This window comes from Pezoporus flaviventris, unplaced genomic scaffold (genome assembly GCF_033815535.1).
Source record: "Pezoporus flaviventris isolate CSIRO_AGI_PZ_B2104156 unplaced genomic scaffold, CSIRO_AGI_Pfla_v1 ptg000031l, whole genome shotgun sequence".
In the NCBI taxonomy this organism is placed as follows: Eukaryota; Metazoa; Chordata; class Aves; order Psittaciformes; family Psittacidae; genus Pezoporus; species Pezoporus flaviventris.
The window spans coordinates 56856327-56868008 of NW_026892579.1; the positions used below are offsets into that span (position 1 = coordinate 56856327).

An 11682-nucleotide genomic window follows, 5' to 3' on the forward strand; every position below is an offset into this window, starting at 1 on the left:
AGAGGAAATGGCCTCAAGCTGCACCAGGGGAGGTTTACACTGGATATTAGGAACAATTTCTTCACTGGAAGGGAGCTCAGGCATTGGAACAGGCTGCCCAGGGCAGTGGTGGAATCAATGTCCCTGGAAGTGTTCAAAAACCATGTAGATAAGGCCCTCAGTGACATGGGTTAGAGGTGGACGTGGCAGTGCTGGGGTAACGGTTGGACTTAACAGTCTTGCATGTCTTTTCCAGCCTAGCTGATTCTATACTGCTGTAAGGAGATAGATTGACTAAAAAGATGTGCCAGGAATGGGTGGAGAAACTGACACCATAAAAGCTACTTGCTCTTTCTGTTACTTCAGGAAACAGCTTTTAGAATGTATTTATTTCTCCAGCTGTCATCAAGTGAAAGGCACCCTCACAGTGCCTGCGCCCCTTGAGAGGGGAATAGCTGGAGCAATGAGTGATGTGATTTCTGGCGCCAGAAAGGCATAAACAACAGGAAAGTACTGTCTTATCCTGTAACTCAATTTTCTTACAGCAGGCTAGGGGCAGGCCACAGACTTTTCCTGTAGATGGCTGATCCTTAAAAGTCAAGTTAAGGAAACTAAAAAGTACATCAGGTAGCATGGCACAGTGATAATGAAAGGGTGGAGAACCTCTATTTTGTGAACCTAGATGTACTGAGCGTTCAGTGTTTTTTCCACTGTGCAAGCCAAGTATGGCAGAACCTCAAAACTCCCTGCCTGTTGCTATCTTGGGTTAAAGCAATTAAGCAGAGGTTATGGTAAAACTTTTTTTTTATTGAAAAACATGGGTGGGAGAAAGGAAATTATTTACACAAGTTCCCAAGTGCAGCTCAACTCAAGAACGTATGACCAGCAATATGATAAAGGGATGTGGGTCCAAAACAGGATTATGGAGGCTACCAAACAGTACAACTCCCTGGTAAACGTGGATCTTCAGATAAGATCAGCAACTGAAATGAGAGAAAATGGGAGAATATAAGTAAACCAAACATGCCACAAGGGTCAGCCCAGCAGTCCAAGGCACCTACTGCTGCTCCCAAGTTCTTTAGGGGAAGCAAAGGTTATTCAGGCTTGGGAATGAGGTAAGAAGCAAAACAAAGCACCTGGCATTTCTCTTTCAGGTGCAGCACCCCATATGGCAGCTGGAGGAGGGCAGCACTCCCTGGGGCTGGCCCACACTCACCGTTCATGGGCATCTCGTCGATCTGGGTGGAGTAGTACTGCTCGATGTCCCGCAGGATGCGGATGTCGTCGTTCTTCACAAAGTTGATGGCAACACCTTTTCGGCCATACCTGCCCGACCGGCCGATTCTGTGGAGGCAGCAGAAGGAAAGAGAGAATGGAGCCACCTCGGGGAAGGGTAACGCAGCCATGCTCCCCCAGTGAAGGCTGAGCTTACCTGTGTATGTAGAGTTCTCTGTTGTTGGGTAGGTCGTAGTTAATGATGAGGGACACCTGAGGCACATCCAGGCCTCTAGCCCAAACATCTGTTGAAATAAGGACTCGGCTGCAAAGAGAAGGGACAGTTAGAGCTGTTCCACTGCCTGATGTGGTGTGAGAGCTGAGAAGCTGCAGTGCCCAGTGCAGGGAACCCTCTGCTCTTCTGTGCTCCTCCCTGCCTGCAGCACACTGGCACCATCCATGCCTTTGCTGCAAGGAAAGCTGTCCCATGCAGCATCACCAAACTTCAATGAAGACAGATAGTACCAAGACAGCTTTGATCTTTTAGAAAGAGTATGATGCTCCCAAGAGTTTAAAATACAGACGATGGAGCCCAAATATTTTTCTTTCTTATTTCAAACGGAGCAACACCTACCCTCTTCAGTGAAATAAACCAGACTAATTCTGTGCCTAGAAGTATGAGCATCTCTCTTTGGAAAGTGGCAACCTCTCAACCCTGTGACACTGAAGGGGGATAGATGGGAATTGGAGTTCTTCCTAATATGAGCTTAACAAGGCCTTTGGAGAGGACAGGTATTACGGGTTTCTGAGGCCTGTTCCCTTCAGACACTACATGAAAACCTGCTGTAAGGAACACTATTTAAGGTATTTACCTTGCGCCAGATCTGAACTCTTTCATGATGGACTCTCTCTCCTTCTGTGGCATGTCTCCATGCATGGATGAAACTGTGAAGTTGGCTTCTCTCATTTTCTCTGTGAGCCAGTCTACCTGTGCATACAGCCAAGCAGCCTGGGTTAGCTCTTTGCTCAGGACAGCCACATGTGCTAGCTGTGCTTGGAGAGTATTTGCAGAGATGTATGCTATCAAGGACTGAGACACTTTAACAAATATGGTAAACAAACCTTACAGAACATTGGCAATGTAATACAGGGCTCCACAAAAGAAAGGAATTAAGGGCATTTATTCAGCAAGTGTGGGTTTGTTTCTGAGATTATAAGCAATTACAAGAATAAGCACATTCTTACCTAGTTAGTTCTACTTCTCTAAAAAGACAGTTCCTGTCAGCTGTATCAGGTCTGTTTATAACCAGTTATTTAAACTGGGCACATCTCAAAGACAAATACTTAATCTATTCTTACTAATCTATTCTCTAATGGGAAAATGACTAGAACTCTTAACTGGGTTTGTCCCAGTCTCCTCCCAGCCCCACTCAGAAAGTATCGTGCTGTACCTTTCTCTTGGTGTTACAGAATATGACAGCCTGGGTGATTGTGAGCGTGTCGTAGAGATCGCACAAGGTGTCAAACTTCCATTCTTCCCTCTCCACAGCCACGAAAAACTGCTTGATTCCTTCAAGGGTCAACTCATCACTATAGGGCAGTAAGAACAGAAGAGAAGGCTCAGGGGAGACCTTGTAAGAGTCTTCCAATATCTAAAAGGGCCTACAGGAAATCCGGAGAGGAGCTTTTTACAAGGGAGTGTAGTGACTGGACAAAGGGGGAATGGCTTTAAAGTGACAGAAAGAAGATTCAGATTTGGCATCAGGAAGAAGTTCTTCCCTATGAGGATGCTGAGGCCCTGGCACAGGTTGCCCAGAGAAGCTGTGGCTGCCCCATCCCTGGCAGTGTTCAAAGCCAGGCTGGATGCGCCTTGGAGCAACCTGCTCTAGTGGAAGGTGTCCACGCCTATGCCTGTGCCTGTCCTTGCCACAGGAACTGGATAAGCTTTAAGGTCCTTTCCAACCCTAACCAGTCTGCAGTTCTATGAACAGCTGTACCACAGCACAAGTAGATGAACACATACAATGTAGTTTAAAGTGCTTCAGTGGGTGCGCTTCAGTGGAGACCATACCTCTGCCCTGTGTGCTGTGGGTTGCTGGGTCTGCACACAGGTCCAAGTTGTTCTAGAAAGTTCCTGGAGAATTCTGCTCTAATAAGGGTCTCAAACATGACCCACACAACAGACTAGAACTGGGGCACCCTCTCTGCTCTAGACAGACAGCTACAAAGGGAAACATTTCTGTTTTCACAATTTTTACATTCAAGCTTCTTAATAAGAGACTGAAAAAGGTAAATAAGGCAATAAGAGATCAGGCAAGAGGGAGTCTCCTCCTCTCAGGCTGCCTATACTTATTCCTCTTGACTCCTGCTAAGTTCCACTGCATCAGGAACTGTGACACCACCAGACTTAAGCTACACCTCCAGGGGCATTCAGGATCAGTCAGCTAAAGGGTTTTCTGGCTTGCTATGTCAAAATAGCAAATTAATGGAAGAGGCCTATGGAAATCCTCTGGAGGAGCAGAGGAACTGGGCAGGTGTGACAGGTGGATTTCCAGGACAAGAGACCACTATATATGGAGAGGATGAGGAGGTGGGAGCAGCAAACAGAACTGGACAAGGATAACATCAAAAAGCAAGTTGGCCTCTACTGGAAAATAGGACATAAGGATGTCTGCAAACCCCTAGGCAGCCCAGGACCAGACCAACTCAAAGAGCTCCTGTTCTTTCCAAGGAAATGTACTCACTCACCGTTTCACCAGGATGCGGATGGGGTCTGTCATGAATTTGTTGGTCATCTCCAGAATTTCATGAGGCAAAGTGGCGCTGATCAAAACCACCTGTGTGGCTGGAGGCAAGTACCTGTACACATCATAGATCTGCTCCTTAAAACCTGAAAAGCAAATCCAGTACCACAGAACAGTTATCACTTCCTTCTTCCAAATTTGATCTGGTATCCAATACTGGGCCTATTCTATGAGATAAAAATTAATGAGTGAATCAGTAGCTCAAAGCCAGTGTTATGTATTGCTCATCTCATTTTCTGGAAACCACTACTATGTGGCTGTGGTACACAATAAAGTATAAAAGGCAGTACTCAATAATGGGAGATATTACTGTGGGGATCTGTTACAGACTGCCTGATCAGGAGGACTCTATCAAGGAAGCGCTCTACAGCCTCAAGCTTGAAGGCCCTTGTCCTCATGGGGGACTTCAACCACCCTGGTATCTGTTGGAGGGATGGTACGGCCTGGCACAAACAATCCAGGAGGCTCCTCAATTGTGTGGAAGACAACTTCCTCTTGCAAGTAATAGAGGAGCCAACAAGGAAAGGTGCCATGCTTGACCTCGTGCTCACCAACAGGGAAGGGCTCGTTGGAAATGTGACGCTCCAGGGCAGCCTTGGATGCAGCGATCATGAGATGCTTGAATTTGAGATCCTCAGGACAGTGAGAAGAGCGTGCAGCAAGCTCACTGCCCTGGACGTCAAGAGAGCAGACTTTGGCCTCTTCAGGAACCTGCTTAGTAAGGTTCCATGGGATATAGCTCTGGAGGGCAGGGGGGGCCCAAGATTGTTGGTTGATATTCAAGGATCACCTGCTACAAGCTCAGGAGTGTTGCGTCCCAACTAGAAGAAAGTGCAGCAGGATGGCCAGGAGACCTTCTTGTATGGATAACGAACTGCTGAGGAATCTTCAAAGGAAAAAAGAGGCTTATAAAAGGTGGAAGCAAGGACAGGAGGCCTGGGAAGAACACAGGGATGTTGTCCGGGAAGTTAGGAACCAGGTTAGGAAAGCTAAGGCCCTGTTAGAGTTAAACTTGGCTACGGATGTGAAAGATAACAGGGATTCTATAGGTACATCATGAATAAAAGACATACTAGGGACGTGACCCCTCTCCAGAGGCTATCAGGAGAACTGGCTACCCTGGATTTGGAGAAGGCTGAGGTTCTGAATGGCTTCTTTGCCTCAGTCTTCACTGGCAAATGCTCTGACCACACCACCCAAGCCCTGGAAGGCAGACGCAGGGACTGTGAGAATGAAGACCTTGCGCCCACTGTAGGAGAGGATCTGGTTCGAGACCATCTTAAGAACCTAAACGTGCACAAGTCCATGGGACCTGATGAAATCCATCCACGGGTCCTGAAGGAGCTGGTGAATGAAGTTGCTCAGCCACTGTCCATCATACTTGAAAAATCATGGCAGTCAGGTGAAGTTCCCGATGACTGGAAAAAGGGAAATATAACCCCCATTTTCAAGAAGGGGAAAATGGATGACCCGGGGAACTACAGACCAGTCAGTCTCACCTCTGTGCCTGGCAGAATCTTGGAGCAGATTCTCCTGGAAGGCATGCTAAGGCACATGAAAAACAACAAGGTGCTTGGTGACAGCTAGCATGGCTTCACTAAGGGGAAATCCTGCCTGACCAATCTGGTGGCCTTCTATGATGGGACTACAGAACTGATGGACAGGGGTAGAGCAGTTGCTGTCATCTACCTGGACTTGTGCAAAGCGTTCGACATTGTCCCACACGACATCCTTGTCTCTAAATTGGAGAGACATCAATTTGATGGATGGACCACTTGGTGGGTAAAGAACTGGCTGGATGGCCGCACACAAAGAGTTGTGGTCAATGGCTCAAGGTCCAGCTGGAGACCAGTAACGAGTGGCGTCCCTCAGGGATCGGTGTTGGGACCGGTCTTGTTCAACATCTTCGTCGCTGACATGGACAGTGGGATTGAGTGCGCCCTCAGCAAGTTTGCCGATGACACCAAGCTGTGTGGTTCAGTTGATACGCTGGAGGGAAGGAATGCCATCCAGAGGGACCTTGACACGCTTGTGAGGTGGGCTGATGCCAACCTGATGAAGTTTAACCATGCCAAGTGCAAGGTCCTACACCTGGGTGGGAGCAATCCCAGGCACAGCTACAGGTTGGGCAGAGAAGAGATTCAGAGCAGCCCTGCAGAGAAGGACTTGAGGGTACTGGTCGATGAGAAAATGAACATAAGCTGGCTTCAGTGTGCGCTCCCAGCCCAGAAAGCCAACCATATCCTGGGCTGCATCAAAAGGAGTGTGACCAGCAGGTAGAATGAGGTGATCCTGCCCCTCTACTCTGCTCTTGGGAGACCTCACTGGGAGTACTGTGTGCAGTTCTGGTGTCCTCAACATTAAGAAGGACATGGAACTGTTGAAGCAAGTCCAGAGGAGGGCCACAAGGATGATAGGGGGACTGGAGCACCTCCTGTATGAAGAAAGGCTGAGAAAGTTCAGCCTGGAGAAGAGAAGGCTGCGTGGAGACCTCATAGCAGCCTTCCAGTGTCTGAAGGGAGCCCATAAGGATGCTGGGGAGGGACTCTTCATTAGGGACTGTAGTGATAGGACAAGGGGTAATGGGTTCAAAATTCAACAGGGGAAGTTTAGATTGGATATAAGGAGGAAGTTCTTTACTGTAAGGGTGGTGAGGCACTGGAATGGGTTGCCCAGAGAGGTTGTGAATGCTCCATCCCTGGCAGTGTTCAAGACCAGGTTGGACAAAGCCTTGGTTTAGTGTGAGGTGTCCCTGCCCATGGCAGGGGGGTTGGAACTGCATGATCTTAAGGTCCTTTCCAATCCTAACTATTCTATGATAATCTGTAACTACTGAAAAGGACACAACAACTAAATCAGACAAGGCATATCAAGTAGCTTAACCTGTTACAGCCTATAATTAAAACATTAAACCAGTTGGTTTTTTTAGAAGCAGGACTGCCTGCTGGAACATCCTGGAATCTCAAAGATGCGAGGACAAAAGAAGTAAAAGGGAGACATATTTTACCTTTATTAAGCATTTCATCTGCTTCATCCAAAACGAGCATTTTGATGGCACGAGTTCTTAAACTTCGACGACGAATCATATCTGTAAGATTGCACTTGGTAAGATGGAAAAGCTCTGAAAGGAAGTAAGCTTATGCTGCTCCCAGGTCCTGCCAGGGCATGTTGGTGGAAGAGGGACAGACCCTTCCTTTGCTGCCAACAGGGACAGCTGTTTGGTGATAGAAGTCACACCCAAGAACCACACTGTGCCCATAGTATCCTTCAACCTAGGGGGATGTCTCTGGAGCCCAGCTAAGGGAGCACTGACTGCAGGGAAGCTCCTAGTGTCCAAGCTGTGGGCTGATTTGCTAAGTGCATAGGACAGGTGACCTGGTCTCCCACAGTGTGAGAAATGCAAAATGCTGCATGAACTTTTCATCAACAAACTAGCCAAATCCACATCCTGTTTGGAAGAGCAGAGTTTTGTGTAATCCCTTAATACTGCTGTAGAAAGCATCTGTTATTTGTTGCTGTTCAAAGCCAGCCCAGTTCTATAGTTGCTAATTATTTATTTTTCATTTGTGAAGACTGTCTCTGTGTTCTCCCAGTGACAGGAGCTTGAAGGCTAACACTATCCCTGTGGTAACTGCCACCAACAGTAAATATAAAAAACTTCATGCAATGAAACCAGAAGTACCAGCTACAACTGCATCCAATTTAACAAACAGAGAATGATGGTCAGTACACAGAAAACGTGGACTGACTTTGATATTCAAGTAGACCCAGCTCCTTTCTCCCCCGAGATTCTAAAGTATATCCTGGGATTGTAGTATTTTCTCCCTAAAAAATACTTTGTTCCCATGCCACCATATGAAGAAACATGTCAACAATGAAAAGCAGAGAAAATCCACACACTATTCCCACTGATTTCTAATCTTTTCCAAATATTGCTACAGTAAGTTGCTACCCTGTTATACTTCACATTAACATGAATTGTGTCAGATTAATGTAATTTTCATGTTATTTCAAATCTAAGCTCACAAAAGTTGCAATGACTCCCATGGCTCAATTCAGATCTGAAGCCTCCCACATGTCCTTACCAAACACACGGCCTGGAGTGCCAGCAACAACATGCTGCCCATAATCCAGCTTTCGGATATCTTCACCCACATTGGTCCCTCCGATGCAGGCGTGACACTGGACATTCATGTAGTCTCCCAGAGCAAGAAGACCCTGTGTTGATACAGAGGAATGGCTTAAATAACTGATCTCCCATGAAGTCTGTATTTGTGAAGGGATGCAGGTCTGCCAGACAGTGGGTTTTAAAAGAGATGTAAGCACAAGCAGTTAGGATTTTTTATGTTTGTTACCCAAACCTCCTCAAAAGCAGGTTCCCAACCTATGGGAACTCAGTTCCCTGGGGGCTCACAACTGCTCTAAAAGTGCTGTCCTTCAAAAGCAGCAGCTTTGAGCTCTGCTGGGGAACACCTGAGGGTCAGCCTCAAGCCTTGCAAGTGCTTTACAGATGGTGATTTAAATGCTCCTACCTTCTGAATCTGTACAGCCAGCTCCCGAGTTGGTGCCAAGATCAATGCCTGGGTCTCACGAACCTGATTAAAACAAGTGATCACAGAGCAGTTAATCACAGGGCAGATATCTTATGTGCAAGAGAGACTACGGACCCATAGTGCTCTGAAATGTCAAACTGGAATGATTAACTGGAATTTTGTCATAAAACCTAGTGTTTGCAAGGATCAGTACTCCTAAGAAGCTGCTCACAAAGAGAACACTTACACAGTAATAGCCTCTTAGTGAAGTTACTTTTGACAAGACTTATGCAGTGCTTTGAGAGCTATTTTCCATTCCTACCTGATTTCTGAAAACAACTATACAAGTGTGTATTATTGCAAAAAGAGAGATACAAATTTAAATCACTTTAATTTTGTACGTTCAGATCAGATAAAATCTTTGCATTGCACATGGACAGTCTCATGCTTGAAAAATATTATAAGCACTTTACAGTAATTAAGCAAAAAGATCAACTTTTAAATTAGAACATGCAACATCTATTTTATATCCCAGGCACTAAGGGGTGAATAACAATCTAAGCCTTATTTAAGAGGGCCCACAGAAATCATCATTTTATTCAACAGCATGTACACATTTAAGTTGTAATTAAAAAGCAATTGCATGGACATGACACTCCCAACTATAACAAAAGCAAGCATTTGTCAAGCCAGAAATCCAGGTTTGATGCTGTGCAATGTGTACCAATTGTTCAGACAGGTTGCTGATGCTGTTAGGATCATTTGAGGACAGTTCTGTCTGCTGGGAGACTAATTTAGCCCTCTAATATGTGAAAGAGATCAGCTGTTATAGCCAACTTTGTAACTGCAAGATTTTATCAGGACAGATTTTGCACTGTTAAACAGCATGGGTTTAATAGTGAAATTGTTCAGAATCTGCTGAAATTTTCAGCCAGAAGTTTGTCTGAGGTTCACTGCCCATAATTAAAAGATTTCAATGTGAAATTTCATTTATATACTTTAAAAAAATAAGGCTTTTCTGAAGAAGATTCTAGCAATTTAGTTTAAAATACCTTTTACCACATGTTATGAGAGTACCTGTATATCCAGGCATTGCAGAACAGAGATGGAGAATGTTGCCGTCTTCCCTGTTCCTGACTGTGACCTGAGAAACAGATGCTTGGTGAACACTCTGGAAGTCTGGATAAACAATTCAGGCAATTTCAACACATTCCACCCCTCTGCTCTTTGCCACTTGTTCACTGCAAAGAAGTCTATATTGCCAACACTCTATCTGACAAAGGTATCATAGAATCGAATAATGGTTTGGGTTGGAAAGGACCTTTAAGATCATTTGGTTCCAACTCCCTGCCATGGGCAGGGACACCTTCAACTAGACCAGGCTGGTCCAAAGTTCCAGGAATGGGGCATCCACAGCTTCCTGGGCAACCTTTTCCAGTACCTCATGACCTTCACAGTAAAGAATTTAATCCCAGTATCTCATAAACCTCCTCTCTGTCAGTCTAAAGCCATTCCCTCTCATCATGTCAGTACATGTCCTTGTCAAAAGCCCCTCTCCACGTTTCTTGTCGGCCTCTTTAGGCACTGGAAGCTGCTCTAAGGTCTCCACGGAGCCTTCTCTTCTACAGGCTGAACAAGCCCAGCTCTCTCAGCCTGTCTCCACTGCAGAGGTTATGGTCACAGCATGATGTGCAGACAAGCAGCTTTGACAACTACAGTATCAGAGACAGAGCACTGTGTTGCAGGGTCCTCAGCTTCTGCATCTCTACTCCTTATCAGACCAACACTTAAAATTCCTACAATTCATCATTCTTTTTTTCTTTTAAGGTATATGATCGATAAGCCAGTACAATTTGGAAGGTCAGCAATTCCCTCTAGTGACCTAGAAAGATTTCTTTTTCAGTGGGATACACATCCTTCTTTATTTCTAAAAACATAATAGGTTTTCTTCTGCTTACTTTTTTCCTTGAGACTGCAGTTATCTCTCTTCCTCCCTGCCTTTGCTAGAAAACATTCCCAAGAGTTTCAGAGCCCTACTGTTTGAGAACACATGGTTCTCAACACATCCTAACTGAACTTTTATTATCTAAACATAAGTAACATTAGCAACTGTTTGGATCACTGTGCTACGTGCATGCTAGCCACTTTCACCCCGTTTGATCATGATGTGACTTCCCTAATCCTGCCATGCAGCAGCATGAGACCATGACCAATATCTGAATGGGGCCTACAAGGATGCCAGAGAGGGACTCTTTATCAGGGACAACAGCAATAGGACAAGGAGTAACAGATTCAAACTTAAACAGGTGACACTGAGGTTAGATATAAGAAAGAAATCCTTCACTATGGGAGTTGTGAGGCCCTGGCACAGGCTGCCCTGATAAGTGGTAAATTCCTCATCCCTGGCACTGTTCAAGGCCAGGCTGGACAGGGCTCAGAGCAACCTGGTCTACTAGAAGGTGTCCCTGTCTGTGACATGGGGTTGGAACTGGATGAGCTTTAAGGTCCCTTCCAACCCAAACCAGACTGTGATTCTATGAGTGACAGACCTTGCTTCTAGCTTAAAGGTGAGTGCCCCCGCCCCGAGCTCGCAGCTTCCTCACGGCCCACGCCCCCCCCGCCGGCAGCCCCACTTACTGGGCGATCACGTCTCTGCCCTTGATGATCTGTTTGATGGCTCTTTGCTGGATGGCCGAGGGCTTCTCAAAACCTGCGGAATCGGAAGTTACCATCAGCGGGACAGTCCCGGAACCGAGCGATCGGCGGCCTCACCGCGCAGGCGCCCTGCCCGACATCCGGGTGCCGGCCCCCCCGACAGGCCTCGGCACCTCTCAAGCCACATGCCCCCCTTTCCCCCTTCCCTCCGCCCCTGGTCGCCGCCGCCCAGCCACACACCGTAGGCGTAGATGCCCCGCAGCAGGTCCTCCCGCAGGCCCATGGTGTCGAAGGTGGGCGTCACGTCCACCTCCTCGCTCGTCTCGAACTCCACCTTCGTCATGTCCTCCTCCTTCATCAGCCGCTTCCGCGCCGAGCCGGTCGTGCCGCCGGACCCCGCTGACCCCGACATGGCTGAGGGCTGCCCTCTCCCGCCTCACGCACACCCAATGGCGCCGCCGCCGAACACCGACAGGCCACAGGGCATGCGCGGAGGG

The 11682-nt window shown here is 46.8% G+C and overlaps 1 protein-coding gene across 1 annotated transcript; it reads right to left on the bottom strand.

Annotated features, from left to right (window-relative positions):
• Positions 1 to 762: 762 nt before the first annotated feature.
• On the bottom strand, positions 763 to 11641 carry EIF4A3 (eukaryotic translation initiation factor 4A3). Its single transcript, XM_061461353.1, has 12 exons — positions 11426 to 11641; positions 11168 to 11240; positions 9608 to 9674; positions 8531 to 8593; positions 8084 to 8216; positions 7006 to 7086; positions 3943 to 4084; positions 2646 to 2784; positions 2067 to 2182; positions 1412 to 1519; positions 1196 to 1323; positions 763 to 962 (listed from the first exon to the last, which is right to left on the bottom strand). Exons 1-12 carry the CDS (start codon positions 11595 to 11597, stop codon positions 946 to 948), a joined length of 1239 nt encoding a protein of 412 aa, XP_061317337.1. The 5' UTR covers positions 11598 to 11641; the 3' UTR covers positions 763 to 945.
• Between the last annotated feature and the right edge of the window lie 41 nt (positions 11642 to 11682).